Genomic DNA, 23,497 nt, shown 5'->3' with positions numbered 1-23,497 from the left:
CGACTATCCATCATTGAATTCGTTGTACGACGTATCCCAATCACCATGCAACTGCTTCATTTCCATCTATTTCATCCACCATGCTTTGCTGTACAACATCTACTATTGGAATCGGGCTTACATTTCAGCAATGATGATCGACATTTGTATGGTGGGCATGCCTTTCATCATCGGCATGATGCAGTTGCAGATTATTTTCGCATCTATTTTGCAATGGTCTTCGTCATATGTGCGAACGTGCATGTATGAGGCTCTTCAAGTTTCTAAATGCACCATTATTGAGTCATTTGCCCTAATGCAGCTCGAATCCGCCATTGGCAACCTTCCCTAAACTTCCAACATTGTCCAGCATATAATGTCAGTGTAAACTTGATGACTTTGTAGTGTACTGACACCTTCATGTTGTACCGCTTGATGTATGTAAGCAATCCTGCTTATTCGGGAATTGCTGCCCTACGAACAAATTTTTCGTTTCTGAAGATGCCATCAACTGGTGAGAAGATAGTATATCTTCATACTAGGGGAACTCAAGTGTATGTGCTGCATCGGGGTCAACACTTAACATGTCTGCCCCAAGGTCATTTCCTAAAATAATCCCACGACTCGAGTGTCCAACTGAAATGCATTGTAAATTTTCACCGTCCTCTACGCCTTCATCGTCGATATTATTCGAGACTTCATCTTGATCGGGGTCGCTATATTCTTCGCCATCATGGTGAGAATGAACATTATTGTCGGACCCTTCTTTATTGTTTGCATCGGTGCCCCTCACCTCGGGATGTATCTCTAAACGACTGGTCGAAATTGAGTTCTTATACGTTGTCAACCTGTATTGTGTATTTTTAACCCCTATTGCATAACACTATTTTTTTGTCCATCTAGCATTGAGATCAAAGTCAAACCTGTGTTGTTTACATAATGGACCGACATTTTCAACGGGCTCGAGGTCGACTAACACGACAAATAATGGAATTGGTACAGTGTTATTGTCTCCCTATTTGAGTAATAAATTCCCATCATTATGCCCAAGTCTTCTTCGTCTACAATTTCCATTTGTTGAAATTTCAACGGATTGAAGGAAATTGGAAATCTATAGAATAGTCTGGACATTTTCCTCCCACAATGTTAGCTATTGTGGTACCAATCCTTTATTTCATTTCTTGTACGCCTACATTTTTATCGAACCTCATTCCAACCTTCTAACGAGATTCAAATACACAACCAACCGCTCTTTCTAAAATGACTCCATCAAAATGAACATAAACGATAATTTGATTATTCATTTTTTATACAATTTTTATGCTATACACTCCAACTAAAAAAAATACTGCCTTTTTTTCTTCTCTCTTTAACAATTAGCAATAAACACATATAATGAATTGTGCCCAGAATGGGTGCTTATATAACATACTGATTTTGGTGCCGCCACATTTACAAGCGGCACTTAAACATTAAAAAAAATTTACCTGGTGCCGCCACATCTAGTGTAGGGACCAGGAAAATAATTTTTTTATTCGTTTTGGTGACTTTATATAATGAAGTGGTGGGAAAAAAATCAAAAAAATATACTGGTGTTGCCACATCTTTAGTAAGGACTAGGGGAATTTTTTTTTATCATTTTTGGTGACACCAAATGAAGTGGCGGGACCAAAAAATTCCAAAAATAATACTAATGCGGTCACATGTCATGTTGTCATCAGAGAGAATTTTTTTTACAGATATTGGTCACTCCATGGAAGAAGGCGACACCAGAAAACAATTTTTTAATCCAATTTGGTGCCTCCATTAAAGGAGGCGGCAATAAAAAAAAATATTTTTTATTTAATTATGAAAATACATGTCAAAATATAAAAATTTATATGAGTGCAGTCTTGGAAAGTGGCGACACCAAAAAAAATAATTTTTTTCATCTTACCATTTTTGTAATCATGAAACAATGATTGGACTACTTTTTGTGGATGCACCCATTATTATTGTAGAAATTAGATCATTTTTCTAAATAATCTAGTACTAGGGCCATTTTCATAATTTTTTTTAATTTTTTTGGGTTATTTATCTAAAAAACTCTTTTTGTGCCCAACATCCGGATTAAAGTGTGAAAATGCTGCATTCCATAAAGGGAAAAAAAAAGTATGTTGTCAGATATGCACAAATACTTTTTCTTACAAGTTTATATATAATTATATCTATAAATCTATAAAAATATGTGCTTTCCATTAATTGTTTAGGATTTAGGGTTTTTGAAAACTTAAAAAGTGGAGTGAAAATGTTTTTAAAAAGTTTGATTTAAGATTTTAATTTTAGTATTGTTGTCAAAATATACTTTTTAAAATAATAAAATATACATTTTATATATTATATTATAAAGAAAATAATATATATTTAAATGATATTAGAATTTGTCAAGACATATGAAATATATCAATTTAAATTATAATAAAATATAAATATAATTTATTATAACTCATTATTAATATTTCTATATATAAAATACAAAGTTTAAATATTTTTAAATAATTAGTATGAATTGTTTATAAAATATAATTTGAATATATAAACCATATTAACTATTAAAATTACATACAAAAACATTACAAATTCAAGTATGCTATATATTTGAATTAAATTTTAGAAGGGGAAATAATTGTTTACCCAATAAAAATATTACAATAAAAAGTATTAGTGCTTGCAATTTAAAGTGAATTCATTAATTACAAGTTAGGGTATTCTTCGTTAATCTCTTTTCATAACTAGTTAAATTGTTTAATTCACTATCATCATCACTTTTTCATCATGCACACTTTCTAAGTTAGTAATATTCTAATATACCTTGTCATTATTTTCATATTCCATAAGATCTGTATATTTAGACTTACGTGTTTTTAAATAAAATTGTGTATTGTCATTTCACAGGGTAAATTAATGAAATATGTTGGTTTTTTTAAATAATATATATTGAAAAGTAAAACTTCCATTAAAACCATCAATAAGTCATAGATACACCAAAGTCAAAACAAGGTGGAAGTGACAAACAATGGACTCATCCCACCTCGAACCAATCGACTAATTAGAAAAAAAATTCTACATAAAAGATCCAAACCGATAACTCACAAGCAAGACAACATAGCACAACTCAAAACTAAAGCAAATAAACAAAGATGAGACCAAAATACTCAAACTAAAATAAACATTAGACAATCGCAACATCATTATATAACAAATGATAAACTGTGGATAGATAATATATACATTATACTAACTTGAAATTCTTAAAATACCCAAAAAGAAATTATAAATGTTTTAACTAAAGAAGAAAAATATGGACAGTAAAGTATGAAGAAGAAGAAGAAGATGGAGACCAAACATCAACCCTTTTTCACCCTTTAAATGTAAAAAAAAAAGAGAGAGAGAGAGAAAAAAAAACATACTTCGAAGGAACAAGCACAAAATATGTATCTTTGCAGAAGGAAAATTCTTCTTCCAATACTACTTCACAAATATAGAGCTAAATCTATTCAAAGAAAATGAAAATGCAAAAGTCCTCTTCCACTGCTACTTTATTTTTGGCTTTAGAATTATAAAATCCCTATACTTATGAAGGAAGAAGGAAATTTAATTGTAGGCTAGTGATGGGAATTTAAAGTTACTATTGGTTGTGTTAAATGAGGGTAAAAGAATCAATTTGGCCAAAAGTGATTTTAGCAAAAGCCAAAAGCTCAAATAAAATGCTTTTCTGTTTGGCTTAGAAAGTGTGTTTCAAAAGCACTTTGACCCTAAATGTTACTTATTTAGTGTTACTTATGACTCCAAAACTATTTTTCATAAGCAATGGAAAACAAAAGCATGAGAGGAATTGGGGAGAACGGGGAGATGGGAAAGGAGAAAAAGAATAGAAGAGGAAGGAAATGAATGGTGTGGAAAAGAAATGAAAAAAAAAAGAAAAGAGATTCATTTTTATGTTTTTTTACTACCTAATCACACAATGTGCTTTCTAGTATGGGTACAACAATAGCTACAACTTCATATGCAGCTAATGATAGTAATGATGACTCTCTTGATTTGTATGAGACATAAAGTTATGCTAGAGAAATGGAATATGATATGTGTTGTAAACAAATCCTTCCACGAGTAGATAATAATAGAAGAGAGATCAATCTAAAGCTCATTGAGACTATCAAAGAAAAAGATGCTATAATTGTTGGTCTTTAGAAGACTAATGCGAAGCTACATGAGGCTTTCAAAGAGAAGGATGCCATTATTATCGTCATAAAGGAAAATTGAAAAACGCAAAGTTAAAATTGAATGTTGTTCAAAATAAGTTTATAGATGCTCAAGTCATCTTGAAGAATTCTAGAAGTGAGAAACTTGGTGAAATCTCAACTATTGTAAGAACAACAATTGGACATAAAAGGCCTAGGTTATGTTAATAATGGTGAAAAATATCTTCCCCCACTATTTTTGTTAAAGACAAAAAAAATGTTGTTGGTTCTTATAAGACAACTAAAATTTAAAAGTGTACTTGTTACTATTGTTGAAAGGTTGAGCATATTATGCCTCATTACTACAAAATTATTAAGGATAAAAGATGGAGAAATACTAGGAATCTTCTATCACATGTTACATTTCAAATAATAGTATCTCAATAGCAACAAGTATGACACAAAAAGAAAAGCAAACTTATATGCCATTATTATGGTGTTGTATGTTGCATTAAACCTCTATGTTATAAGTTCCTCAATGATTTAAGTTAGGAGTAGTATTCAAATGTTGAACGAGGTGTTCCAACAAAACAAAGCACAAGTTGAAAAACTCACAAAAAAGAGTGAGTGAGAAAAGATCAATCACATATCACTCTTGAAGATTAAAAAAACGCTTGATGCTTGAGTAAGCATGAAGTTGTAACACATATTAATCAAATTGAAGACATTTCATCCATCTTAAATACTCCATCAAGGTTTCATGGAAAATATCCTTTATGTTCTACATGTCACAACTCTTGTTTGCAAGGTTGTAGATCATGTAGCACCCTGCCTTATCTACTATTAACGAATTTGATGCATAATGAAAAGGGAGAATGGAGAAAAAGGGAGTACTAATGTAGTTCTTCATGACTTGTTGCAAACTGTGTTGGAATAGTTGGTTTAACAACTTGTGTAGCAAGTTTTACAAGAAACTTTCATTAAGTAAAGGGAGAATATTTTGTGTTATTTTATGGCTTTTTTGTGGCTTATATAATTACATATTGAGTCCTAGATATAATATTCTTGGCATCTGACTTGATAATGGTTAAAACTCTGTATGATGCTATTGTTTATTACTCTATTTGATGGATTGATTTAATGATTGCTATTTTAATTGAAGCAAAGTGATAAAGTGGGTAGTTTCATTTATTTAGATGCATTTGTTCATTCATTATAGGCTGAAGAAACTATGGAACCTTAAGATCAATTGGCACTTGATACCACAATTACTTTGAATTTTTTTGCAAAAAAAAAAGAAAAAAGGGAGATGAAGGAAATCGTTATTCAAAGGAAGACTTTCTTTGTTGCCTTATGGTTTGAATTTCATATACTCTAAAGTTTGAAGTTCTTTTAATATGTGATTTATGTTTCATTACATTTCATTTTATTTTATTTAAATGTATGGAGAGTGATTGTTTTTGTTGCAAGGGTTTTGTTAAAAATGTCAGAATGGGATTATTGTTAGAACACAATAACTTGTGGTACAAGTTGTTCCCCATGACAAACCACAACTCATTTAAGAATTAGTTTTATTTAACATTATCCTTATATTTATATTATAAGCAACAAAAACGCGGGATATACATTGGATATCTATTGACTTAACAAAATACACTTAGAAGACTCCAAGATGTAAGAGTTCTATTTCAAGTATGATTCTTGAAGAGTTCTTATCCTTACCTCGACAACAAGCTTTCAAAGAATCCTTGTCCAATCACGAGTCTTGAAATTGAAGATAGACGTTAGAGATAATATAAAGACTTAAAAGTAATGTATTTGAAAAGCCTTGGAGTTAAATATCAACATAATGCTTTTGAATTTTATTCCAGGTTATAAGATTTAAGTAGCCTATTTCAAAGCCTATTTAAAGAGACTTTTTTTTTTTAAAAAAAAGGAGAATTTACTTAGAGAGAACTTACATGCTCATAATAAGAAATTTTAGTGTTTATTGTTTATTCATCTCTAAATGATTACTTAATAGTCTATAGTAGGAGAAGTTGTTTGGAGAGAGTTCATAGTACTAAATGTACTAAGGTGATGCCATAATGATTTGAGGGTTTAGGTTGATTAGGTTTAAATCATTATTTGTACCATAAGTTTAGTAATGGATTTTGTTATGTAGGCAAGACCCTATAGAGGTGATAAGTACTTGGTGTACCAAACTGCATTACTAATTTACTTGTGTTCTTTCTGGTTTTACTCCTTTGTTGTATTGTTGTAAATGTATTTATACCAAAGCTTGAGGTCATATCTTGTATCACAACTTACAACCAAACGTACTTTCAAAATTATCAACCAAAGTATCATTTTTATTTCTGGTATTGGTACATCTAGTATGTGATGGTGTGTGCTTTTTTATTTACCAGTTTTAAAATATTGTTTTATACGTATGTGTGTATTTATAGTCCAATTTTTTATTTTTAAATAAATTATATATCAATTTATCTACAAATATCCCTTAGCTACATATTTTAAAATGATTAATTAAGTTAAATAATTTAATTTAATAAATATTTTATTTTTTTAATATAATTATAATATATATAGTTAAGACAAAAAAGTATTTAAAATAAAAAAATCTTATACCAACATATACACGTACAAACAATTCAATATTAACTGATGAAAACATAACAAAATTTTGATTAAAACAAACTTTTTTTATTATTAATTATGTATATTCCGGATGAAACCGACCACAATAGTTTTATCAAACTCCAAGGTCGATTTCACCATTTTAATCCATTGATTTCTTTTTCTTTTTATGAGAAAAAAAGAGATCTAACCATTGTAGTGGTTCTGTAATGGTTACAGTTATTTTATTCACTGTATATTGTTCGAGTAATAAAATTTTTTTGTACCGATTAAAATTTTAGTAAGTATCGATCACACTGGTTGAAATATTACGCATCAGTTACTTTCTTGAGATTAGAACTTTCGTCTCACAATTCGTGCAGTCTTAGGCGATTTCTTCGCTTCAAATATGCCTAAATCAGCATAACTCTCGCAAAAGTGAGAATTCTCGCAGAATTTCTCTAAGGCACTGAAGTATAACGAAGGCAACTCGAACCGAAAGAGCAATAAATAACAGAAAAGTCAAAGGAAATTATTGCCCACCAAATGTTTGGGTAAATGCTTTCAGACATATTCAACTATGAAATGTGATTACAAAAGAAGAGGAGGCATCTATTTATAGTTGAACTTCCCCAGAATTAACAGTATAGATCGATTTACATCAGCGGCTAAGATTAGTTCTCATCTACAATAAGAGAGTCTTAAGATATTTAAATTCTATACGTGTTTATCTTTTAGGATTTTACAATAATTATCTTAGTAAAATACAATTTACTAGAGCGTTTTAGTTCAACCAGGATTTAAGTAGATAGGCTTCTATTTCCATTCCACGAATCAGGTCAATTTCAGTGGGTCGAATGAGCCCATTTCATCTGTTGACTTCCATGGGACGTTCCGTGCGCATTGGTCACGAACATTGATCCACGGCCCATAACACTAGTGCATGAATGATATTAAAAAATACAAATATTTTATATTTGTAATTTATACATCAATTGTGCATTAATATTTTATACTTGTAATTTATTTAATATCATCTATTAGATATTTATAAATATTTTTATATACATATATTAAATACTTTTCAAAAATATTAATAAATCTGAAAATAATACACTGAAATAGATTATAAATACACACAAATTTCGTCTCACAATTCGTGCAGTCTTAGGCGATTTCTTCGCTTCAAATATGTCTAAATCAGCATAACTCTCGCAAAAGTGAGAATTCTCGCAGAATTTCTCTAAGGCACTGAAGTATAACGAAGGCAACTCGAACTGAAAGAGCAATAAATAACAGAAAAGTCAAAGGAAATTATTGCCCACCAAATGTTTGGGTAAATGCTTTCAGACATATTCAACTATGAAATGTGATTACAAAAGAAGAGGAGGCATCTATTTATAGTTGAACTTCCCCAGAATCAACAGTATAGATCGATTTACATCAGCGGCTAAGATTAGTTCTCATCTACAATAAGAGAGTCTTAAGATATTTAAATTCTATACGTGTTTATCTTTTAGGATTTTACAATAATTATCTTAGTAAAATACAATTTACTAGAGCGTTTTAGTTCAACCAGGATTTAAGTAGATAGGCTTCTATTTCCATTCCACGAATCAGGTCAATTTCAGTGGGTCGAATGAGCCCATTTCATCTGTTGACTTCCATGGGACGTTCCGTGCGCATTGGTCACGAACATTGATCCACGGCCCATAACACTAGTGCATGAATGATATTAAAAAATACAAATATTTTATATTTGTAATTTATACATCAATTGTGCATTAATATTTTATACTTGTAATTTATTTAATATCATCTATTAGATATTTATAAATATTTTTATATACATATATTAAATACTTTTCAAAAATATTAATAAATCTGAAAATAATACACTGAAATAGATTATAAATACACACAAATTTCAGTTAAAAAAATCATACACTAGTCAATGCGATACTAACTCCCGTTGTAAGCCTAAATTATTTTTTATATTCTTGCTAAAATATCATAAGACTTAAGTGTTTAGTATTGTTATCAAAAAGTGCTTTTGAGAAATAAAATATCCATTTTAGATATGATATTATAAAGTAACAAATATGCATTTAAATAATGTTCAAATTAGTTAATATTATGATCTTTTAGCAAGAATATAAAAAATATTATTATAACTTGTTAATATTTTAATATATGAAATATAAATTTTAAATATTTTAAGCAATTAATATTAATTATTTATAAAATTTAATTAAAATATAAAACTATGTTTTAAATATTTAAATAAAACCATTAAATATTTGTAATTAGATATTAACACATTTCTATTATTATAAGAAATGTAATTTGAATATATAACCCATATTAGATATTAACATAACATAGAAAACATAAACCTAATAAATTAAAATATTACATGTATTTGGATTAAAATTTAAAAAAGAGGTAATATTTATATACTAAATATAAATATTAAAAATTTTACATTAATATTTGTAATTTAAAGTGAATGAAAAATGGGAGAAGAAAGATGGATGGATAAAAAAATAATAATATTTTTAAAAGTGCTTTTGGTTAAAAAAGAAACTAAAAATTTTAACTTTAGAGTGAAAATGCTTTTGAAAAGTCACTCCTTTTCAATCAAAAATTGCTTGTTTAGTATAAATTTTCTTTCGAAAGTCCTTTTTTTTTAAGTATCGCTAAAGACAGCCTAAGATAAATTAAAGCACATAATTTGATATTCGTTTGACATGAATTCAAACTGAGGTACTTGTTGCACCCGAATAAAAATATATGGATTAATTATTTATTATCAAATGGTATGCACTTCCTGACTACATAATCTCCTCGATTGAAATTTGTTAATTATTCCTGGTAGAAAATATTTCTAAAACAATCCCACAATACTGCAAAAGTAGTGGTCTTCAACGAGACTTGAAGAGAATATTCACCAATTGTCCAAGTTTAATGAGACGTGAAGAGAAACGAAAAAGATTCCATGAGGCTGTTCTTAGAACACTCTCTCCACCGGAATCTGAGGAGGAAGAGGAAAAGAAACAGCTGATCACATCACAGAGGGCCGTCGACTTCGGGCTTGGAAACCCAGGTGATTAAAAAATTATTTAACATCAAATAATATAGATTCTAGTTGTTTGATGTAATTGTAGAAAATGTAATCAAATTTGGGTGGCAGATGATTTTGAGGAGGACAAGAGTAGTTCCCCAAAGACTGCCGACGAAGATGACGGAAGTCAATCTGAGACTCAGAAGCTAAGTAGAGCTCAAAGGAAAAGACTTCGAAAGAAAAAGCTCAAAGAAGATGCTTTTCGTCTTGGGAAGATAATTGGGCCTTTGTTACCGTCATCTAAAAAAGATGGAGTGGGTTCATTGCAATGTGAGCCTGAAGGTGTTCGAGAAAATGCTCGACAGGAACAAGTTGCTTCAAGTGACAAACCTGGTAAGATTTTAACTTGGTCTTTCTTCTTCTTTAACCAGATGGGAGACTAAAATAAATGCATTGATTTGGGGTGTTTGTTCAGGCGATCAGCAGGAAGGTGATTGTAGTACCAAGAAGAAGCTGAAACAGAGGAGGATAGCTAAAAGGTTGGCTAAGGAGGGGCTGAAATCCACTGAAGGTGAAAATTCTGGTCAAGACAAAGAGCACCAAGTAATCTAGTCAAAGAGAATTGCCATCAAGATTAATAATTTAAGTCCTTTAACATGGGTTCTTGTTGTGAAGACTCGGGTAGTTCCACCAGCCAGAACTCCGATGTAGTTGAAGAATAATAGATTCATGAACTTGAAAATACCAATGAAATAGAGATTCATTGGTCAAGAATCTAGAAAACAACCATGCCTGCAAATGCAATAGATTCATTTTGGAGCCTAATGTATTATCTTTGCTTTGCTTTATTAGTAAAATGGGGAAAAGAGCTGATAGAAACAAGACTCCTCAAATGCTCTAGCAGATCATCACTAAGCAATGTCATGGGGACTGAACTGTTCACGATTTGCATAGCTAATGTTGGGCTCAAGGAGCAAATGGAGCCGAAGGCCCAAACTCTAAAAAAATCCAAAAATTAGAACTTTACCCTAGACCCAAAACTGAAAACAAGCCTTCGGAACACAGGTTTTATTAAAAGCTTTCTTCATCACTCTCTAAAACAATTCAAAAATTAGAACTTTACCCTAGACCCAAAACTGAAAACAAGCGTTCAGAACACAGGCTTTATCAATAGCTTACTTCATCATTCTCTTCCATTTCAATTTTCAGTTTCTCACAAAACCCTAAACCCTGCCTTTCCCTCCCTCAATCATCCAATGGCGGAGCTGAAACTCTCGGAGAGCCGAGACCTGACCCGAATCGAACGCATTGGGGCTCATTCCCACATACGGGGCCTAGGCCTCGACTCCTCTCTGGAGCCCCGTGACGTCTCGGAAGGGATGGTGGGCCAAGCAGAAGCTCGTAAAGCCGCCGGTGTCATCCTCCAAATGATCAAAGACGGTAAAATTGCTGGCCGTGCTATCTTATTAGCGGGCCAACCCGGAACCGGAAAAACCGCCATCGCCATGGGCATGGCGAAATCCCTTGGCCTTGAAACCCCTTTCTCTATGCTCTCTGGCAGCGAAATCTTCTCCCTTGAGATGTCGAAAACCGAAGCTTTAATGCAAGCGTTTCGAAAGTCCATCGGGGTAAGAATCAAGGAAGAAACTGAAATAATCGAAGGCGAAGTCGTTGAAATCCAGATTGACCGGCCGGCAGTTTCTGGGGCGGCTTCAAAAACTGGAAAATTAACGCTTAAAACGACGGACATGGAGACCGTTTACGATTTAGGGGCGAAGATGATCGAGGCATTAGGGAAAGAGAAAGTGCAGAGTGGAGATGTGATAGCTATTGATAAAGCTTCAGGGAAAATAACGAAGCTTGGAAGGTCATTTTCAAGGTCGAGGGATTACGATGCTATGGGTCCGCAAACAAAGTTCGTGCAATGTCCAGACGGAGAGCTGCAGAAAAGAAAAGAAGTCGTCCATTGTGTTACGCTTCATGAGATCGATGTCATTAACAGCAGGTAAATTCGAGCTTATCTTTGGCAAAAAAGTGTACCCTTTTCCAGATTTGCAGCTTTGTTGCCGTGTTTAATATGATTTCTCGAGTCTTTTTAACTTTTTCTGTAACTAGAGTGCGAAGTGGTTCTTCCATTGTTTATCTGTTATTGTTCTGAAATTAGCGTAGAGCTGTTATCAGCTGTTTTGCTTCTGCAGTAAAACATAAATAGATTAACAAAAACTATGCCTGGTTGGAGAAATCTGTAACATTTTGGAAGAATTAACCAATTAGGTGGATCTGATTTACATGTTTCAAGCTATCTAGTGATGATTCTATTCAGAATTTGGATGCTGCATGTTAAGAGCTCTGAGTAGGGATGAAGAAGGTTAAACTCAATTAGCTTATAAGTAGATGATTCTTTGCTATGGTTGCGGGTAGCTTCTTCCAACGTGTATGTCTTAGGGATCAACATATGTGGCGTTCCTTTAGACCATCTCTACATATCTTTTGTCATGTTGTTCAATCAAATGTGATGATACCATTGGTTTGTGATTATTAGGGAAGAATTTGTGCATGGTATATGTCTGGTATGAACATCATAACTTGATGAAATTTATCTCCCTAGCATAAAATTTATCCCTAGAAAACATTACTGTAAGTTCAATGTATGCATATACGGTGCAACTTTTCTATAGGCAGTATCTTTCCTAGTCTGCCTTATAGGATAATAGACTTAGAGAAGTTTTACGTTGTTTCACAATAGAAAATAATCTATTTTTAGTCATCATCTCATGTTTCATTATGTTTGAGTTCAGAACACAGGGATTTCTTGCTCTTTTCACTGGGGATACTGGTGAAATCCGTGCTGAGGTGAGAGAACAAATTGACACGAAGGTGGCAGAGTGGAGGGAGGAAGGGAAGGCTGAAATCGTGCCTGGTGTTCTCTTTATCGATGAGGTGCACATGCTTGACATCGAGTGCTTTTCTTTCCTGAACCGTGCTCTTGAGAATGAGATGGCCCCGATATTAGTAGTTGCTACAAACAGAGGCATAACTTCAATCCGTGGCACAAATTACAAATCCCCTCATGGAATTCCAATTGATCTTCTTGATAGACTACTAATCATCACTACTCAACCTTATTCCGAGGATGAAATTCGTAAGATTCTAGACATCAGGTGCCAAGAGGAAGATGTAGAGATGTCTGAAGATGCAAAACAACTGTTGACCAAAATTGGGCACGAGACCTCCTTGAGATATGCTATCCATCTGATCACAGCTTCTGCATTGAATTGCCAGAAGCGGAAGGGGATGGTTGTGGAAGTGCAGGACATCACTCGTGTTTACAGTCTATTTCTGGATGTAAGGAGATCAACGCAGTACTTGATGGAGTACCAAAAAGAATACATGTTCAATGAAGCATCAATCATTGATGGTGGGGATGCCGATTCCATGCACGATTGATAGCTCCTTCAGGTCTGGTTGAAGACTTTTCGTTATCCCATGGCGTTACTGGAACTATTATTTGGCAAATTAACTGTTACACAGTGAATTTGTTTTGTGATTTGTATGCGATACTGAGTCTTAATCCCGTGGATTTACGTGCCAAAACAAACTTGTATGTGGTCATCAAAAATTGAAGTCCTGATGAATTTTAGAATGATGACACAGCTGAAGTTCTGTTTTCAACAGATTATCCATTGGTCCTTCAAAGATTAATATCATTGCCTGTGGTAAAGAAAGCTTGCAGGATATTTATTGCTCTGAAAGTTAAGCGTGTCAAGTTATGGGTTTTCTTGCACGTCTCAAATACTTGTATTCATGGCAGACACAAGCCCTAAATGAATTGTATGCAAGCATAATAAAAGAAAACACATGAGCAATACAAGCCAAGAAAAGGAAAAAACTGAGTAGCAGTCAGCTTGGAAAACAAATGTTTCACTGTAGGGATCAATTGAATATAAACTAAAACTCTAGCCGTTCATATCGAATTTTTGACAGTTACAAGGACATCGTTGGTCGAGATAGCCAATGATGTATCCTCGCACATAAAAATGGTCTATTTTGTAATCAAAATAATATTAAGCTGATGTAACAAAATTTGATTGAGATATGACGTATTATTTAATTAGCTACTCGTTAAACTAAAATAACTATAAGGATAATATATATATAAGCACGAGTTTAGAAAGTTTTTAAACTTATTAATATAATTTTTATTTTTCATTATACTACCGTATTTATTATTTTAAATATTATTTTATTATTATTTACGAGATTTATTGATTTATAAATAAAAATTTTAATTTTATTAAAATATTTGATTTAATAAATTTTCTAATAAAAATTATCACACTTGTAAATAAGAACTTATATTCCATTAAAATATTTTTAGTAAATGATTTTATAAAAAAATAAATAAAAACAAGTTTTTATTAAATTAATTTTTATTTATTAGATAAAAAAATTACTTCATATTTAAACTATTATGTTTCCATCAAGCAATAAAGTAGAAAGAAAAAAAAATATATTAGTTTTTGTTTTAGATAGTAAATTTAATTATTTATATAATAACTTTATGTTATATATATAAAATTTAATAGATAATACATTTATATAATCTAATATATTATATTTATATTAATTATATGAACTACTATGGTCAATTTATTAATTATTAAGAAAAAATTGAATAATATATCAATTGCTATAGTTTGTACAAATGATTTAATAACAAATACGAATATTTTATTAGCAATATTTTTGTCGAGTTAGTGCATTCAGACTGCACTTGCTTCACATCTGTCCTCAATGACTGCATTTTCCCCTCTATTCGATCCAAGCGTTGACCACGTATAGTATGATCATTTGGGTTGATCCTTTCTTGAGGTTTCTGCAAATAAGGAAGTTGATAATTAACATTTTTAACTTGATTTGAAGTATTGCCTCATTGATTTTTGCCACATCTCAGATTTAAGTGGTCTTTCCATCCGGGGTTATAGGTATTTGAATAAGCGTTTCCACCCATATTCCCTATGTAATTCACGTCCTTAGTTGGATTATTGATATAATGGAAGAGCGGTTTGTCCTCTCCATATATAGATGGTGCACTATTCATGGGCTCTATGCGGTTGAGTCTGTTTACTAACTGCTGATATTTGTCATCCTTCTGGACAACCTTTACCGTAGAGGGTCTTTGGCTATATGTATGTCGTTCAATTGGCCATTGGCAGGAGTTCATCGCCATATTTTCTATTAATTCACATGCAACCTCGTACGTTTGGTTTATTAAGGCTCCCCATGCGGCTCCATCCAATCCTGACCTCGCGTGTACATCCAACCCATTGTAGAATATTTGCAGTTGTAACCACTTGGGTATCCCATGATGTGGACATTTTTGAATCAGTGTCTTAAAACACTCCCAAGCTTTGTGAAAACTCTCTCCCTCTAACTATTTGAACATGACAATCTCCCTTCTTAGCTGGACTATCTTGCTAATAGGGAAGAATTTCTATAGGAACTTTCTGATAAGTTCATCCTATGTCATGATAGACCCTAGTGCCTGTGAATCTAACTAAGAAAAAACATTATCTATTAATGAAAAGGGGAAAAACTGAAGACAAATAGCATCGTTGGTGACCCCGTTATATTTAAAAGTGTCACAAAGCTGGAGGAACTGTTTTAAATGCTGACTCGGGTCTTCCTCATTGTTCCTCAAAATTACAAATTATTTTGGCTCATCTGGATCATAGCAGGCTTGATTTCAAAGTTACTAGTTATGATGGGTGGCCTTATTATACTCCCTTGAACCATATCTAGATTCGGTAGCGCATACTCCTTTAGAGTTTTTCGTTACGCGCCATAGTATTGTTTGTAAGTAGTTGTGGTGGTGGTGGTAGATCTTCTAAGTTATTATTGTTAACCTCGTCGAGTAGTAGATTCTCACGAGGTAAGTTGCCCACAACAGGTGGTGGGTTCTGCACTTACAGCTGCTGTTGTTGTCGACGATTTCTAAGAATTATTTTTTTAGATCTGTGGCTGGCTCTATTGGTGTTCCCTTACTATGAGTCATACACTAAACCGAAAGATAATAAAGAAGTTAGTAAAAATAAGAAAATAAAATTGTAACTATAATCTAAAAATTTCCTAATTATTCTATTAAAATGCCAAAATTAAAATCAAATTAGTGGCGTTGCCTCCCCGAAAACGGTGCCAACAACTTGATCGCCTCCAGACGTACCACGTTCAGAATAACAATCCTACACAAAATATATCAATTAAGCGATATCCGCAAGTATATGGGTCAGGTTGTAATATAGTTACAGTGAAATAACGAGTACTCTGAGGATTGTACCTAAGGGAGGCGAGCACTAAGTTAACTTTAACCTAAGTACAAATAGATCTAATTAATACTTTAGATAGATTATATTACATAAATAAAGATTTTTGAGATTTTTAATAATAATAGTGAAAAGAAAAGAAATAAATAAATAATGATAAATCAAATAGCAGAATTTATCAAATCTGAGCATGGGTGATTAGCTCGCTTCGATAATCATAACCAATTGTCGCTTCGGGCTTCTTATTCAATCAACTAGTTTATACCATTGCAGGATCTTTCGATCATCCACTAGAATAACAAGTCAACAAAACTACTTATTTCTCGACCTCATAGTCCAAACTAGTTCGGGATTAAGGTGTTCACGGATAGACCATACCAATTTTGGTTAATTCCCACCTTAATGACTTCCTTAGGTCACCAAGCTTAGAGTTTAAGTTCTTTCTTTCCCAAACAACTAATCCTTTAAGAGAACCCTACAAAATAGTTAATTAATCATACCTCCACTTGCTAATCCCCCATAGGAGGATTAGTTCCTCATGGATCTCATAAATAGTATAAACTTGATATATATAATAGACATGCATAATAATTCAAGAATATAAAGTTTGGAAGAAACCTTATTTGTATTGAATAGAATGCCGAATCTTCACAAAGTTTGACCAAGTTCACAAATATAATTTCTTCCATAATAGCAAAGAACAAACTGAAAATAACCTAAAAGCCTAAGAAAAGGAAAAACTAAAAAAAAACTATGAAGGAAATTATACAATATCAAAAGTTGTCCATAACATGTGTTAAATGAGCTTATTTATAGAATTAGAGTGGTCGTCGTCCTTAACCCTAAGTTAGCTTTCGTTCTCGTGTTTAATATTTGATTGTGCAGACCAAAATGCTCCTAGCTCATAATTATTCCCTATACAGAGGTGATGTCGTCGTGACATCGAAGACAGTATGCTCATATTCAGGATATTTTCAGGGTGGTGTAGTGGCATCCTCAGGCTATGTCGTAACACCGAAGGTAGTCTTGAAATTCTTCCATTCTGCTCCCTATGGTGCGACATCCAACTCTCCGTGTTGCAACACAACGACCAGTATTGAGTTAGCGTACACCTTCTAATGGTCTTTTGCACACTCACAAATCGTATTAGCTCACCTTTAGGCCTCATTTGACCTCTAAGGTCAATAAAAGACTCAAATTACACATTTTATTAAATGTAAAGAGAATTACGAAAACTTAACTAAAACTTAACCAAAGTGCTTGTATTCAAGCTCCTAAAATGCGAAAACTAGTTTAATCTGCTACATCGAATTACGACAGATCAATATGATATTAGATATCAATAGGATGATATAAATGAAAAATCCGTTCAATTATTAAAAAAGATAGCTAAAATGGATATTAATGATTTTCCTTCCCATATAATTGAAGACAAAAAATACATGAGAAAGTTGGAACTCACTAAGATTTTCAATGGATTCATTAAATTTAGATGAAGTTGAAGAAATAAATCTGGACAAGTTCCAAAAAGGATAACATAAAAGATAAAGGAAACCACATGGAAAAAACCAACCAAGAAAAAGACAAAAAAGAAGCAATGTGGAAGCAACCACAACTGAATCTAGACAAAAAAGGAAGCAACGTGGAAGCAATCACAACTAATCTAGACAAAAAAGAAAGCAACGTGGAAACAAACTGGACAAAGATGTCATCAATCAAAGATGAGACATCATCCTTATCAGGAAACTATGCAAGATTCAATTTCAATTAAACAAAGTTTTGAATTTCTTCTATAAAAGGAGGTGAAAGAAGTCTAAATGAAGCATTGAAGTTGGATTTAAGTTCTCCTTCAAGTTATTTCTCAAAATTCTAAGTTATTTCTCTCTTTTGTAAATATTTCCTTTACTGCCAGTTTCCTAATAAGGATGATGTCTCATATTTGATTGATGGCATCTTTGTCCAGTAGTGGTTGCTTCTATGTTGCTTCCTTTTTTTGTCTAGATTCAGTTGTGGTTGCTTCTACGATGCTTCCTTTTTTATCTTTTTCTTAGTTGGTTTTTTCCACGTAAATTTTTCTGTCTTTCATGCTATCATTCTTGCATATTGTCCATATTCATTTATTCAATTTCATTTAAATTTAATGAATCCATTGACAATCTTGGTGAGTTCCAACTTTCCCATGTATTTTTGATGTCTTCAATTATATGGGAAGGAAAATAAACAATCTCTATTTCATCTATCTTTTTTATTAGTTGAACGAATTCTTCATTTATATCATCTTGGTGATATCCAACATCATTTATTAAATTTATGTTATTATGAATGATATATGAAGATGATTTCTTTTTACTATTTTCATCTTGAAATTAGTAGCCTCATTAGTGTAGCTAAAAGAGAAAATTTTTATCAACCATATCAAATTCAGATTATCTAATAAATGCTCGGAGGAAGAAACCTATCTGTAGCTACAAAAGAGAAAGAACACTTGACAAAATATGTTGACAAGTGTTATAATAATCATAGTTATTATCAAATCCAAGCAGAAATAGATTTAATCTCCAAAGCCCAAAATCTACTCCAATAAAAAACTTATAGCTTTTGGATTGATGGTCAAATAATACTAGCATATGATGTTAGATATCGCCAGGATATAAATGAAGAACCTGTCCAACTATTAAAAAGGATAGCTAAAATAGAGACTGATGATTTTCCTTTCCATATAATTGAAGACACCAAAAATACAGGGGAAAGTTGACACTCACCAATATTGTCAATAGATTCATTAAATTTAGATGAAATTGAAGAAAGACAATATCCAAGAAGGATAACATAAAAGACAGAGGAAGCTGCGTGGAAAAAACCAACCAAGCAAAAGATAAAAAAAGAAGCAATGTAGAAGCAGCCATAACTGGATAAGTCATCAATCAAAGATGAGACATCATCCTTATCATAAACTGTGCGGGATTCAAATTCAGTTAAATAAAATTCTGAATTTCTCTTATAAAAGGAGGTGGAAGAAGCCTAAATGAGGCATTGAAGTTGGATTCATGTTTTCCTTCAAGTTACTTCTTAAAATTGTAAGTTATTTATTTCTTTTGTAAATCTTTTCTTTACTACTTGTTTCATAATAAGGATGATGTCTCATATTTAAATGATGACATCTTTGTCCAATTGTGGTTGCTTCCATATTGCTTCTTTTTTTGTTTTTTCTCGGTTGGTTTTTTCCACATCGCTTCCTCTGTCTTTTATGCTATCATTCTTGAATATTGTCTAGATTTATTTCTTCAATTTCATTTAAATTTAATGAGTCCACTAACAATCTTGGCGAGTTTCAAGTTTCCCATGTATTTTTGATGTCTTCAATTATATGGGAAGGAAAGTCATCAATCTCCATTTCAACTATCTTTTTTAATAGTTGAACAGATTCTTCATTTATACAATCATGGTGATATCCAACATCATTTATTAAATCTATGTTATTACGAATGGTATATGAAGATGATTTCTTTTACTATGTTCATCTTGAAATCAGTAGCCTTATTGGTATAGTTGAAAGAGAAAAAATTTATCAACTATATCAAATTGGGACTATCTCAAAAATGCTCGGAGGAAGAAACCTATCAGCAGCTACAAAAGAGAAAGAACACTTGACAAAATATGTTGACAAGTGTTATAATAATCTTGGTTATTATCAAATCCAAGCAGGAATAGATCTAATTGCCAAAGCCCAAAATCTACTCCAACAAAAAACCTATAGCTTTTGGACTGATGGTCGAAGAATACTAGCATATGATGCTGGATACCACCAGGATGATATAAATGAATAATCCGTTCAACTATTAAAAATGATAGTTGAAATGGAGATTGATGATTTTCCTTCCCATATAATTGAAGACATAAAAAATACGTAGGAAAGTTGGAACTCACCAAGATTGTTGATGGACGTATTAAATTTAGATGAAATTGAAGAAATAAATATAGAAAATATTCAAGAAGGATAACATAAAAGATAGAGGAAGCTATGTGGAAAAAATCAACCCAGAAAAAACAAAAAAAGAAGCAATGTGGAAGCAACCACAACTAGACAAAGATGTCATCAATCAAAGATGAGACATAATCCTTATCAAGAAACTATACAGGATTCAAATTTAATTAAACAGAGTTCTAAATTTCTCTTATAAAAGGAGGTGGAAGAAGCTTAAATGAGGCATTAAGGTTGGATTCAAGTTTTCTTTCAAGTTACTTCTCAAAATTTTAAGTCCTTTATCTTTTTTGTAAATCTTTCATTTACTACTAGTTTCCTAATAAGGATGATGTCTCATCTTTGATTGATGACATCTTTGTCTAATTGTGGTTGCTTCATGTTGCTTCCTTTTTTTTGTCTAGATTTAGTTGTGGTTGCTTCCACGTTGCTTCCTTTTTTGTCTTTATCTTGGTTGGTTTTTTCCACGTAACTTTTACTGTCTTTTATGTTATCTTTCTTGGATATTGTCCAGATTCATTTCTTCAATTTCATCTAAATTTAATGGTTCCATTGAAAATCTTGGTGGTTTCTAACTTTCCAATGTATTTTTAATGTCTTCAATTATATGAGAAGGAAAATCATCAACCTCTATTTTAGCTATCTTTTTTAATAGTTAAACGGATTCTTCATTTATATCATCCCAGTGATATCCAACATCATTTATTAAATCTATGTTATTACGGATGGTATATGAAGATGATTTATTTTACTATTTTCATCTTGAAATCAGTAGCCTTATTGGTATAGTTGAAAGAGAAAATTTTTATCAACCATATCAAATTTGGATTATCTAAAAAATGCTCAGAGGAAGAAACCTATCACCAGCTATAAAAGAGAAAGAACACTTGACAAAATATGTTGGCAAGTGTTATAATAATCTTGGTTATTATCAAATCCAAGCAGGAATAGATCTAATTGCCAAAGCCCAAAATCTACTCCAACAAAAACTTATAGCTTTTGGATTGATGGTCGAAGAATACAAGCATATGATGTTGGATATCATAGGATGATATAAATGAAGAATCTGCTCAACTATTAAAAATGATAGCTAAAATGGAGATTGATGATTTTCCTTCCCATATAATTGAAGACATAAAAAATACATACGAAAGTTGGAACTCACCAAGATTGTTGATGGACTCATTAAATTTAGATGAAATTGAAGAAATAAATATAGAAAATATTCAAGAAAGATAACATAAAAGATAGAGGAAGCTATGTGGAAAAAATCAACCCAGAAAAAACAAAAAAGGAAGCAATGTGGAAGCAACCACAACTGGACAAAGATGTCATCAATCAAAGATGAGACATCATCCTTATCAGGAAACTATACGAGATTCAAATTTAATTAAACAGAGTTCTAAATTTCTCTTATAAAAGGAGGTAGAAGAAGCTTAAAGGAGGCATTAAGGTTGGATTCAAGTTCCCTTTCAAGTTACTGCTCAAAATTTTAAGTCCTTTATCTCTTTTGTAAATTTTTCATTTACTACTAGTTTCCTAATAAGGATGATGTCTCATCTTTTATTGATGGCATCTTTGTCTAGTTGTGATTGCTTCATGTTGCTTCCTTTTTTGTCTTTATCTTGGTTGGCTTTTTCCACGTAACTTCTTCTGTCTTTTATGTTATCTTTCTTGGACATTTTCCAGATTCATTTCTTCAGTTTCATCTAAATTTAATGATTCACTTGACAATCTTGGTGATTTCTAACTTTCTAATGTATTTTTAATGTATTCAATTATATGAGAAGGAAAATCATCAATCTCCATTTTAGCTATCTTTTTTAATAGTTGAATAGATTCTTCATTTATATCATCCCAGTGATATCCAACATCATTTATTAAGTCTATGTTATTACGGATGGTATATGAAGATGATTTATTTTACTATTTTCATCTTGAAATCAGTAGCTTTATTGGTATAGTTGAAAGAGAAAATTTTTATCAACCATATCAAATTTGGATTATCTAAAAAATGCTCGGAGGAAGAAACCTATCACCAGCTATAAAAGAGAAAGAACACTTGACAAAATGTGTTGGCAAGTGTTATAATAATCTTGGTTATTATCAAATCCAAGCAGGAATAGATCTAATTGCCAAAGCCCAAAATCTACTCCAACAAAAACTTATAGCTTTTGGATTGATGGTCGAAGAATACAAGCATATGATGTTGGATATCATAGGATGATATAAATGAAGAATCTGTTCAACTATTAAAAATGATAGCTGAAATGGAGATTGATGATTTTCCTTCCCATATAACTGAAGACATAAAAAATAACTGGGAAAGTTGGAACTCACCAAGATTGTCAATGGATTCATTAAATTTAGATGAAATTGAAGAAATAAATCTAGACAAAATCTAAGAAGGATAGCATTAAAGACAGAGGAAGCTACGTGAAAAAAACCAACCAAGAAAAAGACAAAAAATGAAGCAACGTGAAAGCAACCACAACTGGACAAATATGTCATCAATCAAAGATGAGACATCATCCTTATCAGGAAATTGTGCGAGATTCAATTTCAATTAAACAGAGTTCTGGATTTCTTGTATAAAAGGAGGTGGAAGAAGCCTAACTGAGGCACTGAAGTTGGATTCAAGTTCTTCATTAAGTTATTTTTCAAAATTTTAAGTCATTTCTTTATTTTGTAAATCTTTCTTTTACTATTAGTTTCATTTTGTAACCTTAACCCTCATTCGTCCTTTCTGTAAATGGAATGTAAAAATAGAACGTCGGTAATGACAATATATCACAAAGAAAAGAAAAAGAAAAATAAAGAACACAGAGATTTTTACGTGAAAACCCTTTCGAAAAAAAAACGACGGATAGAGGAGAAGAAAATTCATTATGTCAAATTCGAATGATTACAAGAGGAGTTTTGACTACATCTATTTATAAGTTGAAAAAAACCTAATTCTAATGAAAGTGAAATATATTATGCTAATAAATACTAAATATATTATACTCATAAATACTAAATCTTCTAGAAATAATATATATTTTGTTCAACTTGACTTGAAAGCAATATCTTAGAATTTGGGTCACACAACTCTAATAATCTCCACCTTGACATAAATTCTCAACGAATAAGTTTTTCATCTCTTTCATAAAACCCCTTAAGGGTTTAACTTCAACAATGAACACCAACCAAGTCTAAGAAATGCTTAAACTTGGTTATAGAAAGCGACTTAGTCATCATATTTGCAGGATTTTCATGAGTACTAATTTTGCTCACAACAATATCACCACGAGCAATAATATCACGATCAAAA

At 31.8% G+C, this 23,497-nt stretch overlaps 2 protein-coding genes and 1 non-coding gene across 3 annotated transcripts; all 3 read left to right on the top strand.

Moving 5' to 3' along the window:
- Positions 1–9,468: 9,468 nt before the first annotated feature.
- Positions 9,469–13,551, top strand: LOC107913303 (ruvB-like 2). Its single transcript, XM_041104011.1, has 4 exons — positions 9,469–9,921; positions 10,009–10,272; positions 10,355–11,884; positions 12,678–13,551. Exons 3-4 carry the CDS (start codon positions 11,136–11,138, stop codon positions 13,324–13,326), a joined length of 1,398 nt encoding a protein of 465 aa, XP_040959945.1. The 5' UTR covers positions 9,469–9,921; positions 10,009–10,272; positions 10,355–11,135; the 3' UTR covers positions 13,327–13,551.
- On the top strand, positions 9,783–10,491 carry LOC107913304 (uncharacterized). The gene is made up of 3 exons (XM_041104263.1): positions 9,783–9,921; positions 10,009–10,272; positions 10,355–10,491. Exons 1-3 carry the CDS (start codon positions 9,783–9,785, stop codon positions 10,489–10,491), a joined length of 540 nt encoding a protein of 179 aa, XP_040960197.1.
- Positions 13,552–15,239: 1,688 nt separating the features above from the next.
- LOC121223993 (small nucleolar RNA R71) lies at positions 15,240–15,345 on the top strand. Its single transcript, XR_005921456.1, has one exon. It is a non-coding gene; the product is annotated as a small nucleolar RNA R71 (small nucleolar RNA).
- The last annotated feature ends 8,152 nt before the right edge of the window (positions 15,346–23,497 follow it).

This window comes from Gossypium hirsutum, chromosome D11 (assembly GCF_007990345.1).
Source record: "Gossypium hirsutum isolate 1008001.06 chromosome D11, Gossypium_hirsutum_v2.1, whole genome shotgun sequence".
In the NCBI taxonomy this organism is placed as follows: domain Eukaryota; kingdom Viridiplantae; phylum Streptophyta; class Magnoliopsida; order Malvales; family Malvaceae; genus Gossypium; species Gossypium hirsutum.
The sequence above is the reverse complement of the archived record's forward strand: the minus strand, read 5'-3'. Positions and strand labels throughout refer to the sequence as shown.